Genomic DNA, 25,744 nt, shown 5'->3' on the forward strand with positions numbered 1-25,744 from the left:
CCCCCCCCTTCCCCAGCCACTTCCCGCCTTGTCCTGCCTCACCCCCATTCACCGTTTTACCTGAAGAAGAGCCCTGGCACACTCAAGCCCTCGTATGGTATCTGGGGAATGTGGAGTTAGACTAACAAGGCCATATGGCAATACAGGCTTGGCGTGTGTTCTCTGGGAACGTATCGTTTGGTTTCCCTTTTCAGCTCTATAGTATCATTTTTAGGTGTGGAAATAAGGGCTTACTTCATTAACACAAGGAACCTGGCCTCTCCCTGTCTAAGAGCCCAATCCTACACATATTTACTGTTTTACTATATTTTATTGTCGTTTTCGGTGTATAACATGTCATGGTTTGGGTCATATTTTATTGTGCTTTTATCTTGGGTTGTGAGCCACCAAGAGATGCTGTGGCACAACTGGGTGGCATACAAATGTAATAAATAAACAAGCAAACATTTAGCGGGGGAAATCCCACGACTCCCTGTGTAAGACTGCAATCCTACACGCTTGGACGGCAAGCCTGGAGATGCAGGACATTTTTCCTGTCTCAACACGTGCAGGATTGAACCAGAAAGAGTTTCCATCGCTTGCAAAACGGCCTTGTGAACAACGCAAGTGGGAGGCAGTAACCCAGGAGCATCGTTGTGAAGAGGTCTGGCTTTTTACCTTCCAGCAAGTCTCTTGCCAAACCTGGCTCTGCCCCAGTTGAGCGGACAAAATCTGAGAGGACGACATCCATATCCAGGGTTATGTGAACCTGAATTCCTTGCAGGCGGCTGAGAAGTGGTGGGACATCGACCCGGGTGGCCCCTTCAGTCTGGGGGAGGAAGCCAACAGAAGAGGCGACTCAGCGGGGCTGGCGGCGGTGGCGGCAGCCCCCAAAGGCACCTGGCAACTGGGGTGGGGGAAAGGGTTCCTCTTGGAACAGGATCAGACACTCACCGAGCGAGGCTGCAGGCCACGCCTCGTGCTTTACCGTCAGAAAAAGATTCCCAGAAAGCTAAAGATACATGGTCCTGAAAGAGAAAGGACATCTTCTTTGTGCACTTCCATCTTCCCCGGTCTGGTGCCCCAGAGGTGCTGGCATGGGAACCAGCCTGCTGGGGAAGATGGGAGTGCTGCCGAATGGGTCTGGGTGTGGCTCTCTCCGGACCTGCCTCTTCCACTGAGGGATGGCACAGGTGCCTGTCCCGCAGGGCGCTTTCTCACTGGCCCAGCTGCCGGGGGGCATTTCTGGGCACCTGCCGAGGCTTGGGGCGGGCCTGGCACCCCTCCACTCTAAATTCCCCCACCCTGCAGGTGGCATCCTCCAGTGGCCTTGCTCCCCACTCTGGGCCCAGGAGGCAGGGAGGACCCCTCAGGGGCCCCCAAAGCCTGCAGGCAGCCCAAGCCCGGGCACTGCTGCAGCGCCCCGGAACGCCTCTTGGCGGGAGCCAGACGGATCCGGGCCCGCCCCCCCCCCCACAGCCCCGCCATCCACCCGCATGCCACCCCTGCTCCAAGGCACAAGGCGCGCACAGCGGGGCCCCCGCGATGCTCCTCCCGGGGGGGCAGTGCGGCCCCCGGGACAGTCCTGTTGCTCCAGCCGGACCCACTGCTGGAGCCCCGGCCAGGCCAGGGGCGCGCCAGGGGCGCAAAGGGCTACCGCCCCCCCGCGCACAAAGCCCACCCCTCGTGGAGCCGGCAAGCCCACCCCTGCTCCCCCCAGCCTGGAGCAGCAAGACCGGTGGCGGCACACGGGGGCACAGCTGCCCCCACAGGCAAGCAGCCCACCCAGCAGGGCTTGGAGGGGAGGGGGGCAGGAGGGGCCACCCCGAGTCTGCTTCCATTTCCACACCCTGCAGACATCGCTCGCCTCTGGCCATGAGCGCAGGGTGACGAGCTCCCTAAAAATAGCCCTGCCGCCTCTTATCAGCAAGAGGCAACAAAGCCCGGCTTTCCCCAGTGAGTCAGCAGGGAGTTCGAGGTGCCCTTCCTGGCCCCGCATGCCCGGAGCACCAGGCGGAGGAGAGCCGGGCGGGCCACGGGCAGCTTGTCTGCACCGCACCGGGTGCCTCAGGTGGGAGGACGAGGAGGAGGAGAGAGGGGTGTGTGGTCCCGCCTCGCTCGCTCGCGCTCCCCTGCTCTTTGAGAAGCCTCTCCGCCGCTCGCTCGCTGGGGCGCTCGCATTCCGACAACAGAACCACAGCGCCACCCGTGAGGGCCGAGGGACCGTGAGCAGGGCGGGCTGCGCGGCCCACGACCTTTCCGGTGAGCTCAGCCAGCAGCCAGGAGAGCATTTCAGGCAAAGCGGAGGGCTGAGGCAGCAAGCTCAGCCGGATCTGGGAGCCGGGAGCCGGGCTGGAGGGCACCTTGGGGAAACCGCCCTCCCCTCCCGCGAGCGGCGATCCAGGGACCGCCAGGAGGAGGCAGGCCCAAGCAGAAGGGGCGCGGGCAGGGGCACGGGCAGCCTCTGTGCGGGAGGGCGAGCCCCCGGATGGCTTGCAGTGGCTCCAAAGATCGCGGCCAAGGAAGGGGGGCGCTACGAACCGGGCAGCGAATCGCGCTGCAGCGGTGGCCAGCGCTGGGGCACGCGATCCTCCACGGGCCGCGTGCCTGTGGCCTCATCTCGGGGCTGCGTCCCGTCCCCAGGGGGCGGCCGGCAGCCGGTGGGGTCGCGTGCTCTCCATCCCGTGGTGTGCAGGCGGGAGCCGGGCTTGGTGGTCCCGGCAGCCCCCCTGCCTGCTGCAGCTCCAAATCCGACTCTGCCGCTGACTGGGCTCGGCAGACCCCGGGCCACCAGCCCACAGGGAAGGCCAAGCGTACGGAGGCGGGGGCACCCCTGCTGCCCCTGCTCGTGCGGCTTGCACTGGACAGGGCTGCACGGGGCCTTCTCACAGAACTGAAGCGACACAGAATCCTAAGCAGGAGTCCCCAGGCCCCGTTGGACCTCGAGGCGCAATTCACGGCAGGTCAGCCTTGGGGGTGCACGGATGCAGCGGGCCCAACTGGCAGGGGCTTTGCCGAGCAGTGGCCAGCCTGTTGCCAAGAAGTCTACCTGGAAGGATTTGGATTTTTAACGAAACATCCCAAATGCGTTTACACAACGCCATGAAAATATCGAGCTCCGAGGCCTGAAAAAGAAAAAGGACTCTCAGGCCACTGGCGTGCGAGTCGCGCCTCCTGGCTCCAACGGGGAGTACTTTATGCAGGCCTGTTCGGGGAGTTCACACGTGCTGCCCTTCTGCACTGGGCCCGGCAGGAAGCGCTTGTGTGCAGGTGTGAAATTCAGTACCTGGCGGCTCTCTACATCCACCTTGGGAGAAATAAGCTCCTAGCAGTTACGGACGCAAAGCCAAGATGCCTTGGGTGGGAGTTCACCCGAGAAAGGTGTCATATGAAAAGAGCAAATGTAGAAAACTTCCAAGGACACATGTATTTCTCCCAAGGACACGAATGCTGTCCAGACCCTGCGACTCTCAGCAGAAACAGATGCAAACATGCTGTTCTTGGTGCCACACTCCAGAGTACAGAGTTCCCAAATATCCTTGAATTTCCGGACTGCCCATCATGCGAGCTGGGAATGAAGAGGAGGGACCTGTCCTGCCCTTTCTTCCTCCCAAGGCTGTCTATCGCCAGAAAACACATGAACATCAGACAGTGCCAAAACACAGATTTTAAAGAAACTTTCAGTGTTTTGCAACACCAGCAATAGCTGGGATTAGACAATCGAGACACCCCTTCAGAAGCTGCACAGCCTTCCTGAGATTAGGAAGCAGAAACATGAGTTATGTGTCCTCTGTGTATTGAAGACACGGAAGCCTCACCCTCTAGATAACTCCCCCCCACTGGGTTCATGTGGATGTTGAAGATGATGGGGGCAGAGAGCCCTTGGGCACCTCATGAGCCAAAGACCATGAGGGGGAGCAAACATCCCTCAGCCTCACCGACTCGGGTCTCTCCTGCCACACAGGCCTCTGCACTACCAAAACCCATTCCAGCACGAAGATCCTGAAAAAGATCATTGCCCAGAGCACTGAAAGCCACCGAGAGGTTCAGTGATGTTCCTCCGAGCAAGCCATCCAACAGGGAAATGAACGCCGTCTCTAGGCAGGCCAGAAACCAGACTGAGATGGAAGGAAGGGACGCAAGCTGAAAACCTCAATGCTCACCCCAATACTTTAAAATGTTTCTGCTCAGAAGAAAGAGCTAGCAAAGGCCTGGAAAAGGTTAAAGCAGCACCCATCTCTGCTATTTGAACATTCCTTCCCTAAAGCCACACCAATGCCCCTTGCCTGCTCCCGTGGTGTCCCCAAGCTGCAGACAGAGAATCTGGGTCGCCGCAGAGGCCGAGGGGCCCGTGCCCGGGAGCTGCCGCCGCCCGGCTGCCCCCAAGCCTCGCGTTGCTCTGCCTGTGCTGTGCACCAGCTCCAAGCTCTGGAATGCCCCCCTGCTCTGGCTCAGCCGCCGGGCAGCACACCGGGGCTGGTGAAAGGCCTCCACCAGCTGACGCTGCCTCCTCCCACTGGCTCATGCCAGGATGAGCAGAGGGGTCCCGGCGACGGTCATGCTGGTGAGGCAAGCCCAAGGTCCGACGCAAGCAGCGCTCGCACGGAAAGCACTTCCTCCTTGCTCGGCCCGCCCACCTGCCTCTTCAGGAGAGCAGCTCCCCCTGAATTTGCGAGAGCTCCGGCTGCTACGGGAGGATGCCCTGGCCGGGGACTGTGCCAGCCACGCACAGGCGCCCCTCTGGCGAGCCTGCTGCCGGCCTTGCCTGGGCTGCCGGGCGCCCAGACCGGGCAGCTGGGCTCAGCAACTGCTGTCACGCAGACCTGCGGCTCCACAGGCGTCCAGACGCTCCGCTGCCATGGCCCACACCGGGGGGCGGGTGTCCGTGACGCGCCCGGCCTGCCGGCCTCTGCCACCAGCCGTGCGTGCCCTCGCTGCGCAGAGCCTCCACCCTTCCGCCTCGGAGCCGGCTGCTGCCCCACCACGGTGCCCTTCGAAGGGGACAAGTGCCCCCTCCCTGATCAGGCAGGGCCTGCCAGCTGCTGGTCGAGGGCAAGTAACTTCGGAGGTCTCCCGCCACATCCCCCCCTCTCCAATCAGCTCTCAGTCCTCCGAGCGGAAAACAACAAGGCTCCCTCATTCACGCCAGCCCCACCCTCCTTCCTCATGTCCCCAGCTGCTCCAGGGACCCCTCCATGAAGCGCGCATACAAATGGCCCACAAAGCCAGGCGGGGGCCAGCAAATCCCCCCACCCCCAGCTTTACAACACACAGCCAAGCAGATCTGAGCGTGGGCAAAATGTCTCTTTCAAAAGGAAGCCCGAAATCTTCCAGAGCAGCCTCCCCTAGCGGGTGCCCTCCGCATGGGGGCTGTCAGGGGGATGGGAGGGGGAATGAGCAAAAGGCTTGGAAATTGCCTTGTGTACACACACACACACAGCCCCCAGTTCCTGTCTGAGCACAAGGAGTGCCACTCTGGAAGAGCTTTCCCCTTCACACTGCCCCTTTACGCCCAGCCCAGGGGCAACCCTCCCGTGGGTTCTTCGGCCTCTCATGCCAGCCCTCCCCAGGGCACGCCCCTGGCCTCCGACACCATCACAGCCAGCAGGACACCAGGATCCGCTCACACAACATGTTACAACAGGTAAACTTTGCGGGGGGGGGGGGGAAGAGAGGGAGTGAAACCAGGCAGCAAACCTTCTAGGCGTTGATTCAGTGCCAAGGCAAGGAGCAAGTCTCAACTTCAGGGGGAAATCCAAGAATGCCGCTTTGTTTCTGGGGAGCACAGACAGCAGACTGAGGAGGCAGCTGTCAGTAATATTTTCCTGCAGAGGCAGATGACTACTTATGAGACAACCACAGCATGACCATGGACTGGCAGGAGCCCTCCAGAGTTCAGGGCCACTCCACGGATGATGCAAGCCCTGAAGCATGGGGCGGAAAAACACCAAAAGCGAGCGTCTTCTGGGGACGGATGATGCCATCTCTTGAGCGCGTCCTTGTGTGCCACTGAGGGAGGCGGGGAGACAGAGCAGGCAGCCCATTTAAATCCCCTTCTTCCCAACCACTAAGGCACCTGGTTTTCAACAGGTTAAATTTTTTCCGCGTTTATACAATGGGAACAGTCCTCAAAATGCAGTGGGGCAGAAGGTCAGGCCTCTGGAGGCGTTGTCCTGACTAGTGTTTTTATAACTTTTGGCACTATTTTTTCGCAGCAAGATCAATAGAGTCTTGCAGTACCTTAAAGACCATGAATTTATTTTGGCCTACACCTTCATGGCCTTTCGCCCACTTCATCAGATATGTGGTGCGGCATGGCCGTTTCAGCCTTGCGGGAGAAAGAACTGTCAACAGTGAAGCCAAAAGGAAATTAAATGTGCCGTCCTAGGCATGTTTTGGCAGATTGCGCCCTAAATGCCAAAAGTGCCAATGACACGATTGCGGGGCATGGCCAGCGCAGCCGCCACTGGCAGAGCGCCTCGAATGCTCCAGAGCGGTTTCTATACGCTTCCTCAGTCGTCCGGCACAAACACCTAGTCCTCATTCCAACGCGGCTTGTTTCTCCCCTCCCGGCTGCCCCACCCCAGACCCACTTCAATTCAGAGCCAAACCAACCCGCCAAATATCATGCACGAGACCTCAGAATGTGGGCAGGGGAAGCGGCACGGCTGGGTGTGCCCTCCTGGCCCACCCTCCTCCGCAGCCAATGCCCCCACCTGTCTGTCAAGCACACGCACGCCTCGCCAAGCTCTCTCTGCAGGTTCACGTGCAAGAATGCGTGAGATCAACATGCTGCAGACACGCTTGGCATAAACGGCTTCACTGAGTCAGGTCTTGGAGGTGCTCTGTCATATGGGCAGCAAAGAAGGGTGCGTGGCTGTGTTTGGCCAGGCACCTCCTCAGTGCGAACGACAGTCAAGCGGCACAGGCAGCGCGGCACAGGCAGGCGCACCTTGCATCCGTCCGAACGCGAACGCTGAGGCCGCAGCACCAAAACTGAGGCAGGACCGCACGAGTCTGAATCTAAGAAAACCGAGGCTGAAAGAGCATTCCCAGGATCAAACGTCCTTTGTCTGTTCCTTGCCCCACTTCAAAGCTGTGTCAGTGCGGTGCTAAAGGCTGCCCTGCTCCGCGGGGCAACGCTTCTGTCTGAGGAGCTCCGGAGTGTAAGAAGGGCTATGCTGGATCCGACCGAAGGGCCACCTGGCTCCGCCCTTTGCTCCCATCATGGCCAACGCGATGACCCAAGGGGAGGGCCACCAGCAGGACACGGGCACAGCAGCAGCCCCCTGTCCGTGGCTCACCCTTTCTATTCGGGGCGTGGGAGCCCCAGCTTTGACTGCCCGAAGCGCACTGGGTGACTCTGGATCAGTCACTGATTCTCACCCTAACCTACCTCATAGAGCCGCTGTGAGGATAAAGGAGACCGGGAAAGAATTACGAAGCACGACCTGGACTCCTCAGAGCAAAGGCAAACACACACACACCCCTCCCCACTGCTCCCAAGTTCAGGTTTTGTGAGGAAAAGGTGTCTCCCCCTCTGCAGAGTTTCCCACATCTTTTACATGCACGGGGCTTTGGATGGTGGGCGTTGTAATCCATCGCAAGTGGAGACCCCTAGATTGGAGAGAGCCGTGGTGCTGTGCATAGTGGAGACAAGAAAGGGAGGCCGTTGCTCTGAATCACACAGGAGCCAGGGCGTTTCTCGTCCGAGCAATCCTGGTTTCATTCACATACAAAGCTGTACCAGCAGATTTACCAGACTGCGATTCCTTCAGCTCAGTCAGCAGCGGGAGCTCACGCCCGGATGTTATGCTGGGCGCAGGGCGGCCCGCGGGCCGCACTCCACCTGCTCACCCTCCGCTAGCAAAAGAGCGCCAGGCTCGCACCGACGGCTCTGCACCCGCCCCACGATTCACGGGTCACGTTTCATAACTCATACAGGGTGGAGAAGCTGGAACCATCGTCATCCTCCCCCCGCCCCCCCAGGGGCAACTAACTCCTCCGTGTCATACTTAAGAAAAGTGACACACAGACATGAGTCGGGTTTTTCCAAAACAGACCAAACTGTGCTCTTAAAAAAAAAGAAGAGAAAAGAAGTGGAGCTATTTCAGTGCAAAACTCAAGCTGCAGGAAATTGTGCCCACCCCCACACGCCTGAGCCCTGAGCACACCCCTGCCCTCCATCCTGGGGAAGGGGGCTGCAGGCCCACCGCTGGCCCTGCTGGACCTCCCAGGGCACCACCTGGGACTCCTGATCTTGGAGGCCAGGTGCAGCTCCTGGGGCCTGTGCGCACGCTGTGGGATTTGAGAAAGTGGTCAGGGCGCCACCGCAAAGTGGCTGCCACGGGGGCATGGAAACGCACAAGTCTCCCGACCCAGAGCAGTGATGGGGCCCGGACGCGAGACGACACCTCCAAACCCACCGTTTGTAGAACCAACAGAAACCTATTCCATAGTGATCCAGCAGCCAGTTAAGAAAATGAATTGATTTTAAAAAGCAGGAGCAGAAGGGCAGGCCACATACTCCCCACCCCCAATTTAGTGGGTTCCCAATGGCTGTGCTGTCCCTAAAGGGCCAAAATGCCCCTCCCACTGCTTAGCTATTTATTTATTTTAGCCATTGACTGCATTTATTGATTTTATTCTATGCCAGGATGTTCCCAGATTTTTAATGTAAATGTATAGTTATTTGTTTGGAAGCCGTCCCAAGGCTTTTGTGAAGGGGGCGGCATATAAATGTGTCAAATAAATAAATAAATAAACAAACAGCGGTGGCAGTAAAGGTTCCATGCAGCCGCATGCAAGCATGCTCAGCAACAGCCCCTTTGCCTCTGAGCCACGCGGGTACTGCCCCAAGCGTGTCTCCCGAATGGAATCGGGCTCTTGGACCAATGCACATTCACCACCCCACTTGGTCGAGGCAACGGGGCCCTCTGCTCAGGAGGGCTGGGAGCCCCTCCGGGAGGCCAGGCACAGGCTCCTGCGTGCTTCTGCAGCAGGTTCTTTATCTAGGACCAAAGGACGGCAGGATCAGAGGCCATGGCTGCCGCCACTGCTCCAGTGCTCTCTGTCTTGAGGTAAGGGGAAGGGGTGGCCTGTTGGGCACCTGCTTCTCCAGCTCCGGGACGGCTTCCTCCCTCCCACCTGTACTGACACGAGGAGCAGCGGACAAGCAGCCTCCACCACCAAATCAACGTTGTGGCTTGTGGCTAAAGCAAGCATGAAGAACCGTACCTGAGAATGTGAAAGAGAGGGACAGAACAGCCAACTGACTGCAATGCTGCGTCAAGCTGTATTTAGAGCCACTTAGCGAGCCGCAGCTTTTGGATAGCATGGAAATGTCAAAAATATTTACATGCAGCTGATCTAAACAAAAAATACTGGTTTGGGCAGCTCCCAACAACTGAAAACATTAATTCAGCTACAACACACAAACTGCAGCAGCAGCAGCAAACCATAACAGACCGTAAAAATGTGTATTTATTTGGATGTTTACAAGCAAAGTTCCTGGCTGAACAACACCAAAGCAGTGTATAAAATAAGATGAAGAACAACCCAAGCATCCAACAAAACCGCAGCCAAATGCTAGGCAGTCTTCCGAACTTGGAGCAGCACAGAGGTTTTAAGCCAGTTGACTCAGCGAAGAGGATGTGCCTTCCGAAAAAATCTAAATTTTATCTTGGTCACGGAAGACTGTTTGTGAATAGGTTGCCCAAGTTCACGAGGAACACCTTTCCAGGATATTACTTTTGCTCGGTAACGGAAGGGTCGCCAAGCCAGCCGAATGCCTTTCACCAGAGTAGAGGGATCCTTGCATGAAGGCACGAAGGAGTGATATCACCGCCCCCTCCTCAGTGGTCAAGAAAATGATGGAACAAGCAGTGGGAAGAGATGGGAGGGTTACAACAGGGAGATACCGCTGCCTGAGCGCTGGCGGGAACAAGATGCTTTCTGCTGCTTGCCCCCGACTAAAGCAGCCCCACAGAAAATGCCCCACGGTGAACCAGGGAGCAGCCCGGCAGCCTTTCCGGCCCCCCAAACCAGCTGCAATCGGATGAAGCCACAAGCCTAGGCATCCCTGGAGGGGAAGTCCAAGGGCCGGAGTGCGTTTGAGCAACAGTTTGGGAGGGGACGGAGGGGGGGGCGGCTCTCCCGAGGCCCCTCACGAGTTCCAAACATGAAAGCCGGGGGTGGGGGCAAAAGCAGCAAGGCCTGCGCTCCCTGGGAAGCAAGGGCCCTCCCGCGGCATCGGTTGGAGTGAGGGCGTGTGAAGCAGGCCAAAAACTGGGCACTCGCCCGTTTGGACCCAGCTAGTCTTATTTCCGAGCGCACCCGCTGACATCAGCAGGGCTTCGTGTGGGGGTGACTGACTTAAGCCCTACAGATTTCAGCGGGCTTCCAAGGGTGACTACATCCAGAAGCAGCCCTGTAGGAAGGGACTGTGAGCAACTCAGGAGAAAACTGTGAGAGCACTTCCAGATTCTAGGTGTTTGCTTTCCCAAGCTACCGATGGACAACTGTAGGTGCGGGCAAAGTGAGCAGAATCTGCTGAGAACTAGTTACTTTTAACTTCTATGGGCTTCCTTCTTATATACACATGCCCACACCTGATTTCTGTAGGTGCGGGCAAAGTGAGCAGAATCTGCTGAGAACTAGTTACTTTTAACTTCTATGGGCTTCCTTCTTATATACACATGCCCACACCTGATTTCTAATACCCACTGCAGGCAGCTGAGAGTCTACACACCATTGCAGGAAGTAACCTTGCAAAAAGCTCCTAATCCATCTGCCCGCGGATGCCAATGGTCGGCATTTGTGTCCTAAAAGGCTGAAGCTACCTACAAGTCTCACTTCACTCTCTCGGCTAACAAGCCCTTAGCACTTCTTCAAAAAAGCAAACTTCATTCCCAGTTCCAAGAAGTTTTAAATAAAACTTCCCAGTCATCTGCTCCCATTTTCAAGAAAAAAACGATACAAGACTTCACAGCTTTGTTAGAGGGGTTTTTCCTCTTTTTTATGGTGGGGGAGGTAGGAAAGAAGCACTGACCCAGCCGCAGTTCTTAGGATGCCAAAGCAGCCCCATCAAATTCTTACTCTCAATGACGCAATCAAAGCCATACGGCTCTCTAACCACCCCACCCCAACTTTAGCCTGAGTCTTGGACTGTGGTGTACAGTCCACAGTGTTGTTCTCCTTCCATGTCCAGAAACACCTCTCTCATTCATTAAGTAACACAAAGGACTCCATGCTGATCACAAGGAAAACTCCAAAATCCCCATTAGTGCAATCAGAATTGTGGGATCAAGTACATAATTGTAATTTTAAGTCTACCCTTTTGCAGTGAATTCTGGGTCAGCCCAGCAAAAGCATTCCACTAAGGCGGATGCTGGAATTCAGGCTCTCCCCGGCAGGACTGCGACCCACCAACACAGACGAAGCGCACCATGAAGGTCATGACAGGGCACCAGGCTGCCACCGCCATCCCTCCCAGTCCGCGGCTTCAGTGTCTCTCCTTCTATAAGCCCCGACTACACGTCAGATCAATACACCGAAGGAAGATCAGAAGCTGCCAAGCCAGGAGAGGGAGACACGTCGGCCCAAAAAGCCAGCCAATAAGTTTGGCAGCGCAGGCCCTGGCCATGCAGTTTGGTCATACCAGAACAGACATTCAGGACAAGCAGATGAGATTTCATAGCTATTGGTTTATATTGAGAATTGGTTCCACAAGCCGAGAAGCCAGGCAAGGCAAACGGAAGGACTGATGTGGAAGGCTGAGCTCAGAGTTTCGGAAGCCAAGGAGGACCCTCCAAAAGAACAGGCAGGCCAGCTGCTCTTGCGCCATAAAGATGGTGGCGGGCGGGCGCAGGGCAGAGCGGCGCAGAGCCCCACGTTGCTGGCTCTGGAAGGAAGCAGCTGCGTGCAAGGCGAGAGCACAACACGCACTGTCGGTGCCCTTCATGTGCTCGGCGCTGCCCAGGAGAGCCGGGAGTCGTAACCCTGGGAAAGGAGAACTGTGCTTTGGATTGCGTGTCCTCATCCACCAGTGGCCATCCTACAAGCCCAATGGGGTGCCCTCATTCCAAGCGTTCATTTCCACCCACCGCTGTGCAGCGAGCGGCTGGCTCTGCAATGAAATGGTCCAGGATCCCTTCATAGCGGCATCTCCAGGCAGGGCTGGGAAGGACCCGTCCAAATCTCTGGAAAGCTGCGGCTGCATCAGTGCCGAACTAGAGGGCACCATGGCCTGATGCAATATTTAGGAAATTTCTAATCCGCTTCGCACTATAAAAAGACTCCAAGCAGGGTACAGACAATGAAACATAGTAAAATATTACACAGAACTCATGAGCAAACAGAGGAAAACAGTAGCTGAGGGTTTGCATAATGCAGCAACAGGTAACAACGAGAAATGCATTCAGATTTGTCAGAAGCTTCCACAAAGAAAGGGCCAGAGTGCAGCGGCAGAGCTTGTGTGCCACACGCAAACAGCGGTGGGTTCAGCCGGGAAAGGCAACTCTGAAACCCTGAAGAACCACTGGGGTCGAGACAGAGCAGCCTTCCCTGGACCATCACCTGCTGGATGCGTGTGACTGCCAGTACCATCATCCACAGCTGAGGCAGCCATGACAACTGGGCATGGTGGAAGCTGCGATCCAACGCCACTGGAGAGTGCAGTGTTGGGTAAGGTTCACCCAGCCAGTCCTGGGCCGAGACCCTGGCTCTGACCTGGCAGAAGACTCCTCCTGGCACATCCACTGCTGTTCTGGAAGGACACTGGCGTCACGGATTCCAAAGTCCAGGAGCAGCGCTGCTTGAAGGAATGGTTCTCTGGAAGAGGGCCAGGCGCAGGCTTTTCCCAAGACGGGGCTTTGTTCAGATGGGTGTGGAGAAACAGGGCAAGGCTGTGGCAGGTGCTCACCTGCCGAAGGCTCGGAAGTCTGGCTGGCCAAGCCCTGGAATTGCATTGCTTACCATTAGTCACCCCACTCGCATCTACGCCTGTGGACAGATGGCTGCAGGGCCAAGCGAGTCCTCCTGCTCCTTCTCGCTAACAGGAGCTGCCCGGGAACACGCAGAGGGACCGGGAGGGCCCGCTGTTAGGCGATGCGAGGCCAGTCGCTAGGGACCGTGGGCTCAGGCCTCATCAGGAGGTGACAAATGGTCATCCGATTGCTCTCGCTTTGCCAAGGGGTGCGGGAGAAAGACGAGTAACCGGGATGCTGCCGCCTCTGGTTCCACAGGCCAAAGCCCCCATTGTGCACATCAGCAGAACCTGCACAAATGCTTCCTCAGCACAACCCGCGTAGCTGCGGACGCTTCCCCCATGAAACGCCCAGGGGAGAAGGCTGCCCAAAAACGGCAACTGGCCAAGGTCACAGGAAGAGGAGCGTGACGAAGGGATTCCAGGAGAAGTCCTTGTCAGGTGCATCCCTCCCTGAAAAGCCACATCAACAAGGCCCAGCCTCTGTCTGCCCCTCCAGCTAAGCCCCACCACTTGGGTAGCCACCGGCACACCTGCCCCTGCAGGCATGTCAGTGGGAAAGCACCGGAGGGCCACAGGTGTGTGACTGTCACCAAACACACCCCGCCGTCCATCTGGCAATGACAGCACAGCTCAGATATGAGGCCTGCCTCCTGCCCCAGGAGCCTGTGCTTGTTGGGATGGCCTGAAGCAGTCGTGTGGCCAGGAAGCAGATGTATGATTTGGCCCAGAAAGCAACACCTTCTGTTTGATCTTTCATGACATGCTCATTGAAAAGAACAGAAGCATTTGCACATCATCATGTTCAGCCACATGATGAAAACAAGCTGCAAAGGGCCTCTGACTTGCAGGGGACTTCAGAAACGTTTGGCTTCCACTTGATAAAAACAGCAGTTTTCGGGGACTCTAACCCTGACAAACTATGGTCAGTTTTAACCGCGGTTAACAGAAAGACGACTTCATGCTGTGGTTTATGAGGCTGGCTCCTTTCTACTATTTATTTATGGCTATTTTATACCACTCAAGAGTCCAATCTCCCTGGATGTAATCATTTAAAAATCTGAATGATAATGTAGGGCTCAGATAATGCAGAAAACTGCGGCCAGAACAAGATGCTTCTGGTCTCCTTATGGCTGCACCCAAGGAGGGGAAAGAAGGGGCCACATGTGAGTGCCTGCCTTGCTAGAGACTCTTCTCATCGCACTGGACGGCGGTTTAATGCGTCAGCAAGCAGCCCATGAGGAGAGTAAGGCTGGAGCCGAACTGCAGCAAATACTAGCAACCCCATCCCAGCGAAGCACAGGAGCAGGCTGTCCAGCCTTGCCCAATCCAGTACCCTCCAGGTGCATTGGACTTCCACTTTCACAACTGCTGGGTCCTGACCAAAGGTGCCCTTGGGCGAGGACTGAGCTGTGTAGCTGCCAATGGCTACAAACGGCACAGAAACAGCCCTGGAAACAAGAGCAAACAGTAACCTATAGGAACACCACACCCACACACTCATTGCCCCTACAGACAAGACCAACTGTGGTGCAGCCAGGAAAGCGTCGAGAGAAATCCGGGTTTTCTTCCTACCTGGCCATGAAATTCACTGGGTGACTTTCAGTCAGTCACTGGCTCTCAGCCTAACCTGCCCCACAGGGTCGCTGGAAGGATAATGGAGAAGGGGAAGGTTATGTACACCACTTTGGGCTCCTTAAAGGAAAAGCCAGAGATCAATAAGTGACACCACGGAAAATAATTCAATGCTAAATAACAGCTTAAGAGCTGCATCTGCCAGCAGTTACTGGGATGGAGGGTTTGATGCTCGACAGAACGATAAAAGATCCCTCTGGAAGAGGCAAAAGCACAGGACCAACCCACCTCTCCAAGAGATGGTTACAGAACGACAACCAAAGGCCGCGGGGAGAAACTGGACTGACCACTAGGGCAGCTTTCCCAACCTGGGACCCTCCAGAGGGCCAGGATGGCTGGGAAAGCTGGGAAGTGTAGTCTCACACTTCCAGAGGGCCAGCAAGGGGCACCGCACAGGCAGTGAGAGCAGGTCCCACGGAGAGGCAGAGGGCCCAAAGGAAGAGGGTCTGATGTTACACACTGATGGCAAGCGCTGGCCACTCAACCCTTCTTCCAGTTCCACATCTCCCACAGAGAACTGCGCATGCTTTGGTGTCGCCTGTTTCCATCAACAGCCTTGCCAAGGTGTGGGTGGCCAGAAAGGTGGGGAGTGGTGGGCTTGCCTTGGTTCCTTACAGTTAAGTGCAGATCTGAATGCTGGTCCCCATACTCAATGGCTGGTGTCCGGTGGCTGGATACTGGAGAAATCCGTTACGGACCTGGGAAGCACACCAGCACAGAAAGCTACTCCTGAGGCAAAAGGATGCTGGGGCCAGGAATCCCTTACGCACATGCTCCCCGGCTGCCCCATTACCCTATCAATTACAGATATGAGAAGACGGGACAAGCACTCTGTCATCGGCAGCTCCTAACGTTTCTGTTTGCTCTGCAATTTCCAAGTCAACAGGCTTGGCCCAGAATTATAAAAACATCTGATGCTCATTCCCAGTGCTTACAGTTACAGAACAACTTGATAAATATTAACCCAGCTCTTGTATGGCCTTTTGAAAACCACATAAGTGTCTTTTATCAAATACTACTGACACGGAAGCAAAAAGGTACCGCGAAGCCAAGAACAGCCCTTCCCCTTCGTGTCTCTGGACACATCTGCTAAAAATAACCTCGAAAGGTCCACAGGCGGCGGCTCCCAATTCCGGCCTCAGTTATCACAACGGGCTGGTCCGAAAGAGAAAGTTTTAACACCGCCAGTTAAAGCCACAAATTAAATCTTGCATCAAAGCCGGCGGCGCAAGGAAGCCGTTCTTTACAAGGGAAAAGTTAAGCTGGCCCAGGAGGCAAAACAAATGCTGAGAAGTTACCACAGCACTATTCATCCAGCAGAATGCAGTAAATGATTCGGAGAAAGGAGTGCGGGCCACCAAAACAAGAAAGCAGCCCCCCGGAAGAGAAATTGGAGGAGGAGGAGGGAAGGCTGCGGGCTAAGGGGCAGAGGGACTGGGGGAAGTGGGGCTGTCCAGCGGGGGGCAAGAGAAAGTTCCGAGAGGGCGGTTTCCAGGAAGTCGAACTAAAACTGGGCACGCCTGTCTGAAAACAGCAGCCCAGCAGAGGCAGGCCCAGAGGCCTGCAGGATCAGACGGGGCAAAGGAGCAGAAGCTGGGCAGGGGTCTCTGGGGGAAGCGAAGAGGAGCTGCAGAGACGGGGGCTGCCGAAGTACTGTGTGGGGCAGGGAGGAAGAGGGTCTGAGAACTCAGGGAGGGCTTCAGGCTGAGTGAGCAAGGGAGCGGGCACTGGGCAAGGCAAGGGGAGCGGCATCGGAGCTGAAAGCCGGGCTAAGCAAGACCTGGCCGTCCCAGCCCTGCCCTGGTGCCCCGCAGGTGCGCTGGACTACAACTCCCATCGCCCCATTATGAGAGAAGACACGGCCTAGCACACCTGCGGGGCACCAGGGTGGAGTAGCAGAGAGGCTGGAAAAATCATGGGAGGAAACCAGGGCAGGGAGTTGGGGACCCAGCACCTTCCGACTACAACTCCCATCATCTCTGACTACTGGGCATACTAAGAGGGCCTGATGGGCGCTGTAGTCCCGGGATCCTGCAAGGCGAGCTAGAGGAGACCCCCGTCTTCTAAAGAGGTGGAGCAAAAGAGGGTCGTGTGGGCGGGGCCGTCAGGAGTATTAAAAGAGGGCGGAGCGCTAGCGAACCCCCCCGAAGCTCAGGGGGCGGGTCAGAGAGACCTGGGGGGCCGGATGCGGCGGGCGCGAGGCCCCCTGACCCTTCGGAGGGGGCGGGGCGCCGGGTGGGGCGCGCCTGGCGCGGGCGAGGGTCGGAGAGGGGCGGGGCGAGCGCGCGAGAAACTTCTGCGGGGGGGGCGCCCCAGCCTCTTACCTCAGTCGCCGTCGTCCGCCGCCGCCGCCGCCATCCCGAGGCGCCTCGCAGGGCCGCGGGCCCTGAGCGGGGAGACCAGGCTCCCCCGGAGGGAGGGAGGGGAGGGGAGGGGAGGGGAGGGGCGGAGCCGCAGCTCGCCCGCCCGCCCCCGCTCGGCGACGGCTCCTGCCGAGGGGGAAGGAGCTGCGGAGGGAGCGGCTCAGTCAGTCCGCCGGGACGCGGAGCGCCGCCGCACCGGTCCGCCTGCGCGCGCGTCCCCCCCTCTCTCCAGAGCGCTCTCCGCGGCGCGCGCGCCTCGCTCCCTCTGCGCGTGTGCGCCACCCCGGAGCGTCCCGCCGCGTCCCGCCCTCGGCCGGGAACTGCATGCGCCAGCCCCATTTTCCACCCGGAGGCGCTTCGGGTGCGGACGCGGCGCTCGGAGGCCGCCTCTTCCTCCTCGCTGAGCGTCGCCGTCGTGACGGGAGAGCCAATCCTCGCACTCGCACCCACGGGAGGCCCCGCCCCCGAGGCAGGCGCGCGCGCGCCCCCGCCACGCCCACCCAGGCTGGTGCCCGGGCGGACCCGCAGGAGCGGCCGGTCCCCCCGTTTTCTTGGGGGTCCCTCGTTCATGGGGCGCCCTGCAAGAGGCCGCGGTTTGCAGCAGGACCGCCATCCGCACGCGGAGAAGCGAGCGCGTGTCTGCAAGCAGAATCGGAGGCAGCGTGTCTGTGCACAGCAGTTGCTGGGGAACATGGACATGAGAGTGCTGTTGCAGTCACATCCTGCCTGTGAGAACCTGGTGGTAGCTAATTGGACACTAGGAGCAGAAAGCTGGGCTAGGTGGACCCTGGCCTGATTTGGAAAGGTTCTTAAAATCTAGCAACATACTCATTTTTAAAAATACAGTAAGGGCACAATCTCATGGTGGGCATGTCGTGAGCGGAGCCGGCTGGTGCCGGAGGTCAGACTAGATGGCCCGGGAGGCCCCTATGTTCTAAAACATAGAAACTCGCTCTGTTTCTATGTTTATTATTATTATTACTATTATTAGAACATTTCTATGCCGCCCCTTGCCGAAGCCTCGGGGTGGCTTACAACACAATAAAATATAATACAATACAAAAATAATAATATAAAATTAAAATTAACAATATAAAATATAAAATAAATAAAAAAATATAAACGATATAAAAGGGGTTAGAAAAGTTAGAAAAGAAAAGAAAAGAAGTCGCCCTGGCAGGTTTAGACAAGAAAGCAGGTTTAGACAAGAAAGCTCCCAGCATGCCCCAGCCAGAAGAAAGATCTCGTAACTCCCAGTATTCCCCAGTTTACACAGAATTGTGCCTGAACAGATTAAAAATCACACACATATATACTGTTGAAGAGCACGGGATGAAAACCCCTGGCTTATCAGAAGGGACAGACCTTGGCTCAGTGACAGACCCGCAGCATTGTTTTTGGATGGTCCCAAGTTTAGTCTCCACCAGAATCTCCAAGTGGGGCAGGAGAAAGGCCTGCCTGCAACCCCAGAGGCCCTTGCTGCCAGCCGGTGCCAACAAGGCTGAGCTAGATGGACCAAGGGTCCAATCTGGGATAAGGGAACTTCGACATTCCTGTGTTGTTGGGTTAGCAGCTCCTGCCAACCTCAGGCAGCATGGGCAATGATTGGGTGATGGGAGTTGTGGTCTAACAACATCTGGAGGTGCCACAGATTTCCTGTCATGTTCTATACTGTAGAGAGAGAGAAATGGAATGCCACATTTACATGTGTGCGTGCACATACAAATAGGGGGAGGCTCGGATGGGGAGCTGCACTTGGTCCATGAAACCCTGTGTCAATGTTTAAATTCACTGCAACCCTATACCTGTTCAACTTTGAAGTATGCTCAAATGCTTTCAATATGTTTTACTTCCAGGCATATGTGCTGGTAGCTTCAATCATAGACCTAAACAGGAGGGAGAAAGTCCCATTGAACTACATGGGGGTGGATACCCATAGGATATGCACAGCTGGTCTTTAAAACACTGCAAGACAGTTGCCTTTGTTGCAGCAGCCTAACACAACGGCTCGCCGGGAAGTTTTTGGTGCCAAGCAACACAGAGGTTTTCTTGTTTCACCCTTTCCCTGTTAGCATAATTTTCATGGGTTGCTAAAATAACAAAGAGAAAGTTATACTCTTATTTAGATTGTATAGGTGTCCTTTTAATGCCAAGGAACAAGTTGCAAGCTGGCTATTTAGAGAAAAGGTAGAAAGAGAAATGTATAGAAACACATGTGTGCTTTGTTTTAAATATTTAACTATTTTGAATAATGAATATGTGCTTTTGTCTCGGAAGCCTCATTTCTAGGAATAAACTGTTAGGCTAAGTCTGTGCTGGCAGGACTGTTAAATTTAATTACCTGTTCATTAAAGAAATGTGATTTAGAAATATCTTAGCTGGCATATAGTTGAACTTTTCAGTTGTATTATTTTTAGCTTTTCTGCTGTTTAGTTGCAAAACCACCACAAAAATGCACGATACTTTATAATAGTCAAGCTGCCTCTTCAAACTACTTGTTTAAACAGTTGGAATCTGCCTCCCCCACCCCCACCGAAGGTCACGACTACTGTTGATTAAGGCAAATATATTGAACATATTTCCATTTGGAAGAGGCCCCTCTACCCATTTTACAGTGCACCAGAGAACTGGAAATACTTAAATTCTACTCTAGAACTACTTGCCCGTTAAAAGTACATTTTTGGCATTTCTTCAAAGCCAGGCCATTCTGCCGGAATTGTCTAGCAGTCATGGGCTATGCAAGGGGCTGTTTGGTACAAATGTACAGCCGGCCCATATTTCTAGATTTTGTCATACTTAGAAGAAGCCCACTGAAATCAATGGGATTGATTTCAGTGGGTCTCCTCTAAGTACAACTAAGTGGATCCAGCCCTATGCTCTGAGTCAGTTAACAATACTAAAAGATCTTTCATGTAGAATACACGGGGAAATGTAAGTTATAAACATAGATGCACAGCCAAATTACTCCCAGAAACTAAAAACATTCTGAAATAAAAAGGCTTACGTTGCTTCCTGAAAAGACCCAGGCCCAAACTTTGGTGGATCTCCAGAGAGAATACTCCAAAATTGATCCCAGACCGGTTTTGTTTTGTCTGAATCTTGGGCGCGTTCCAAGAGGAAGTCCTCAACAGATCATCAGGGTTGTGGTGGAACACAGTGGAGGATGTGGCTTTGGCCGCTATTATCTCCCCTCTCTGGCTTGGAAGGCTGACTTCCAACCACAGCAGTGAAATCATAGAAAGTACTTGTCACCGACAACAACAGCTCAGAAGCACAGCCCGCAAGGAACAATGAGCCCGTGGGCAGCGCTCTCGCTCCTGGGGGCCCCGAGTGAGGAGACGGACGCCACGTCCTGTTCGTCCAAGGACGGCCGAGTGCCTTGCATTCTCCCGGTCGTGGGCTGCCAGCAGCGCTGACGGACAAAGCATGTGGAATATGCACGGGGTCAGCTCATGGCCCTTGTGTTATCTCTCCGAAAGACAGGGAGGATGGGTCTCCGCAGGAGAACAATTTCCAGAGGGACTGCCTTGCCAGTCCATTAGAGCAGAACCAGTAAAGTGTCTTTGGTCACATTAAAGGCAAGCTAGTAAGTAGAAGCGCTATAAAGTACCTCAGAGGTACAAAGAGGAGGGTCAAGAGCTCTTCTTGCTGATGCGAGTGCAGCACACGGAATAATCGGCTCCAGTTGCGACAACCCAGATTCAGGCTGGGCATCAGGAAAAGCTTCCTCGCTGTCACAGCAATATGGCAGTGGGACCAGCTGCCTGGAGAGGTGGGGGGCTCCCCACACTGGAGACATTCAACAGAAACTGGGCAGCCACCTGAGTGGGAGGGTGTGAACTGGTGTCCTGCAACAGCAGGGGGTGGACTAGGTGGCCTTCCTGGCCCCTTCCAGCTCTACTTTTCTACGATTCTATGATGATTCATTCTGGCAGGAGCTTTCGCGGGTAATGTTCATTCATCGGAAAACCATGGCGCCTGCTGCTCACCATGGATGTGGCTTGATCAAGCACCTGCCAGACAAACCCTGGGGTAGGGCAGCAGACCACAAGGTTAGATAAATCAGGACCCAGGTGCCCCTGCCATGCTAACATCCTGTGCCGATCATTGTTGTGTATTCTCATTTGCTTTTAATTGCATATTGCTTTTGTCCTGTAATAAAACCCTCTTTTGTCTACAGATGATTGTTGTCTTCAACTCCTTCAGCATAACAGGAGGTCTGGGAGACTCCCAGGTGGTTGTGGCATTTCAGCTGCCCCCACAGCTCATGAGATACTGAGCCTGGGATGGTGCAGCTGGTGACCTGCACTGGCCGTGGGTTGGCCCCGGTAGCCTTCTTGGCCCCTTCCAGCCCCACTATCCTGTGATGCCTGGGGGCAGGGGGTGTCAGTGGCTGTGGGGGAGGGCAGTCCAGAGCTCGGTGCCACGAGCGGCTCAGGCTGTGTGAAGTTCAGAGGACGGATGTGTCAGTCGCCGTGTGCTCGCACGCTCCTGCGACATCCACAGGTGTGCTGCTTTTCACCTTTGGGGTGCCGCTTTTGTTCACCTGACGCCCGAGCCGGACTGGCCCTCCCTGGGCAAGGCGCTCCCTGTCTCCCTTGCTCCCCTGCGCTGTCCACTGCGACCCATCGCCCTGGGCTTGGCCCAGCATTGTCTTGCTGGGCATCTTCTGTCCCACTCCCTGCGCTCACTCCCGTCTTCATCTTCTCCATTTTGACATACGCCAGGCAGAGCAGCAAGGGCGTTGATCTGAGGCTTGTGTGCAAAATCTGGTCCGGCTGGCTGATAAAAGGATGTTTTAAAACGTGTTGTCTCCCCGCCCGCCCCCCCGCCCGTGACACAGTCTGGCATCTCTGGGGTTGCCTAAGTGACCGTGCTCCCTTCCACCAGCCATCAATTAGTTGGTGGTGCCCTGGCTTTTCCATGGTTCCTCCACCCCAGAAGGCCGGGAGTCCTCCCAAAAGGCTTTGCGACTGGCAGCCAGCGCCTGAAGCTGCAGGGAGGCATGTGGCCCTCCGATCCCAGCCCTCCCGAGCGTCTCCAGAACTGAGCTTGGCCTCAGCCCATCGGGTTGGACACCTGTGGATGAGACTGTTGCTTCCGGAGGCCTGTAGGTCAACCTGGCACCTTGGACCGAAGCAGGGATCTATTTTGCAATGCCCCAAATGAGTCAAGCGCCCCAGGAACTTGCATGTGAGGGGAGGTCAGTAGTATCCCAAGGGCTACTGGCGACGCTCTGGCTGCGCAATCACGTGTTTGCCGAAAGCGGCAGGCAGGCCTAGGAGCGCTTTTTCGATTCCGTTTGGGGCAGCCTTCCCAAGCTGGTGCTCTCCGGAAGTGCTGGGCTGCACTTCCGGTTTCGGGGAGGGCCGGCCAGCGTGGGTCTCTTGGCCTCTCTGAGGAAGTGGCTTGCTTCTGAAATGGGGGCTCGCGCTTTGCCTGTTGGCTGTGCCCTGGCGCCGTCCCGGTTCCCGCAGGCAGACAAGGAAGTGAAGGGTTGCCACGCGCACTCACGGCACAAAAAGAGCCTGTATTTTAGCCTGCTCGGGAGCCTCCTGGCCCTGGTGCTGAGCAACAGGGCCTTGTCCCCGAGCTGAACCTTGGGGTTCCCTGCCTGACCGTGAATCCGGGCACTCTGAACTGGCCCTTGCCATTCCCTGAATCAGAGTTGTAGGCCAACACCTCTGGAAAGCCCCGGATCGGGAACGGCTGCCCTGTGGTCCTGAGGCTGCGGCTCTTCCCCTGGGTCCCGGCTTGCCATCCATTTGGCATCAGCCTCCCCTCAGTGGGAGCAGGAAGCTGGGAGGGGGACAGTCACGTGGCCACTTCAGCTGACCGGTAAAATGAATCGCCCCTTTTGTTCTCGCCCAGCCCTTGTTTATGTCCCAGACAAAAGGGTTGTTTATCATTTCTGGGGACACAGAAAAGTCCAGCAAAGAAAGAAAAGCCTGTGCTATGCAGCCCGGTTCCCCTGTGAGACTGGGTTGAGTTTTGTTTTCTTGGCCCTTTTCCCCTTTCCAACTGCAGCTCCGTGGTTTTGTTTCCATCACGCTGTTTGTGCAAAGGGCGCTGGTGGGGAGCGGCCTCGCGTCCAGCCTTCCTGCTGCAAGCCAAGAGAAGCGAAGTTGTTTACACTCTGCAGGGCCGGGAGGGGCGCCGGAAAAATGCTGGTGTGCACTTGGTGGGACGCGGTTCCAACGGCCGGGAATGGAGGAGGCCCACGTGGGCCCGCCGAAAGTGCGTCTCGAGTCGAACTCCGGCTCCCTGGAGAAGCACCGCTGCCCTTGGCGAGGCTGCCTGGCCTCAGGCGCTGAGGAGCTTGATCAAGCAGGTCGGGTGCCCAAAGAGAGGACGGACGGAGCTGTGGGCCGAGGGAGCAGGACAGGCACATCCTGGAATCTAGCGAGCGTCGCAGCATGCAGAGGCTTGGCAAATGCTGGCGGGGAGGCATAACTTCCACCCAGCGAACTGAAGGAGTTTGCTCTAGCATCTTCTTCCTTGCTATCCAATTTCCTCTGTTGTTGTCGTGAGTCAAGAAGCTGCGCCCGACCCATCGCGACCCCATGGACAACACTCCTCCAGGCCTTCCCGTCCTCCACCATCCCCGGAGTCCACCTAAGCTCACACCCACTGCCCCAGTGACCCCATCCAGCCACCTCCTCCTCTGCCATCCCCTTCTTCTCTTGCCCTCAATCGTTCCCAGCATCAGGCTCTTCTCCAGGGAGTCCTTCCTTCTCATTAGGTGGCCAAAGTATTTGAGTTTCATCTTCAGGATCTGGCCTTCCAAAAAGCAGTCAGGGTTGATCTCCTCTAGGACTGACCAGTTTGATCGCCTTGCGGTCCAAGGGACTCACAGGAGTCTCCTCCAGCACCACAATCCAAAGGCCTCAATCCTTTGGCGCTCGGCCTTCCTTCTGGTCCAGCTTTCACAGCCACACATTGCAACCGGGAAATCCATGGCCTTGACTATACGCACTTTTTCTCTCTCTGCTTCCTAGTACGTTAGACTGGCACAATTCGCGGAATGGCACTTCTGGCAGGCGCCTGCCACCACGCTCCCCATCGTAATCTGTTGCGTCAGACGTGATTGTCTACCCACGGCAGCACAAGCACACACTAGGATGCGCCGCACAGTGAAGGGGGCCTGCGCCCTCCTTGGAATCTGAGCCACCTCCAAGCCAGCGGTGCCTCAGGCGCAGAGGCAACTTCCGTACGCTTGGAAAACCAGACCTGAGTGACTGGCATCGACTCTGCCGTGGCCACCCTGCCTATCTGGTACCCCTGATTCGGCCATGTTAACAACTCGAAAGGAAAACAAATTCAAGACCCCACCTCCCGCCCCCCCGCTAATGCCTTCCCTTTATAAAAGCCGACATCCAACAAATGATCCCCAATTACCATCAACACACAACTCTTGACAAACAATCCCAAGGATGCCTTTTCCTTCGCTTTTTCATAGATTTCCATTACAAACTAACAGAGACGGACATCTCTTTGTTGCTTCCAGCTATGGAAGAGAGGCGCACAGGCATGCAAGCGAAACCCGTCCCTCCTGCACAGGCAGAAGTCTGCCAGGTCCAGTGAGGTGGGGCCGAGTCTGCATTCGCACCATCTTTCTTCTGCGTCCCACAGGCATTTTCTGAGTGCCGTCAACCCAGAATGGTCTGCGCTGGCTGGTAGCCGTTTCTCTGGAGACTCCCAGAGGAGATGACAGGAAGTGAGCCCAGGACCTTTTTCTACCCTGACTTGCGGCCCTTTCCTTCAAGATAGATTCCAGTCCTCATGGTTTTGAATGAAGGATTGATTTGCACGGGCACATGGAAAGCCACCTCCAGCAAGTCAGCGCATCCGGCTCAGTATTTACGCGGACTAGCGTGGTTCTCCAGGACATCAGGCAGAGCGTGTCCCCAGCCCCGGCCGAAGGAGCCGCTGGGGACGGATGGCCATGCAAATCCCCGAGCTGCGGGGTGCGATGCCGCAACGAGAGCTCACCAGGTGCGCATTGTTTATTTTATTCAAAGCATTTTTACCCTGCCCTTCAGCCAAAAAAACCTCCCGGAGCGGCTTACAGAAATGAGAAATAAAGGCCTGTAAGCTGAAAGTTGATACGATACAAAAGAAAAAAGCCATTGGAGGCGTGAGATTCTTGGCCGAGAGGTGCAATCTGAGACATGATGGGCACGATTCGAAGGGGAACGGAGTTCGCCTCTTCAGAGCGGGAAGCCCGAGACCAGGCAGCGAGCGGACACTCTGTCCGCAGGACAGGTGTGGCCAGCTTTGGGTGAGCCCCTCCAAGGCCCCGGCTATTCCTTCGTCTTAAGGCCATCGCCTTTCAAGTAGAGGCTGATTTCAAAGGAGGAGCCACTTCTGTAAAGCAGGAAAACAGGACACTGGTCCTCCACTCCGCTTGGCTGTGACTCCCCTTCCCATCCAGCTGAAGTGGCAACCAGTGACTCACCGCAGGTTCAGTTACTGGTGGGGAGAGGCTAAACCACAAAGGGCTCATCCTGTAGGCCCCACCCCTTCTGCCACTGTCTCCTCCCACCTTCGGACTGTGGCCCCTGGCAGGCTTTCCAGCTGAAAGAGGCTCCTCGTTGCCGGCAGAGGCCCACGCATCGATGGCTTGGACCCGGAAAACGGCTGCTCCACACGGCACAGGCATTCCTGCCCTGCAAGGCGCAGCAGCAGCAGCTTTGCTGGGTGCTCAGCTGAACAAAAGGTTGAAATTTTTTATTTAAATAAAAACATCCTACAAAAGGGCACGTGCTCGTGGCCCATCCCC

The 25,744-nt window shown here is 56.0% G+C and overlaps 1 protein-coding gene across 3 annotated transcripts in view; it reads right to left on the minus strand.

Moving 5' to 3' along the window:
- The window catches only part of OTUD7B (OTU deubiquitinase 7B), a 41,944-nt gene that overhangs the window by 11,984 nt on the left and 4,216 nt on the right, over positions 1-25,744 (minus strand). Inside the window, exons 1-3 of one of the 3 annotated variants that reach the window (XM_044449120.1) lie at positions 19,967-20,173; positions 934-1,007; positions 658-808 (exon numbers count right to left, since the gene is read on the minus strand). In XM_044449120.1, coding sequence (XP_044305055.1) covers positions 658-730 — 73 coding nt within the window. In that variant the 5' untranslated portion in view covers positions 731-808; positions 934-1,007; positions 19,967-20,173. Of the gene's footprint in view, positions 1-657; positions 809-933; positions 1,008-16,923; positions 17,014-19,966; positions 20,174-25,744 lie in introns of those variants that run through there. The other 2 variants (XM_044449121.1, XM_044449123.1) reach the window with 2 other exon arrangements.

This window comes from Varanus komodoensis, unplaced genomic scaffold, assembly GCF_004798865.1.
Source record: "Varanus komodoensis strain SLA01 unplaced genomic scaffold, ASM479886v1 scaffold57, whole genome shotgun sequence".
NCBI classification, from domain to species: domain Eukaryota; kingdom Metazoa; phylum Chordata; class Lepidosauria; order Squamata; family Varanidae; genus Varanus; species Varanus komodoensis.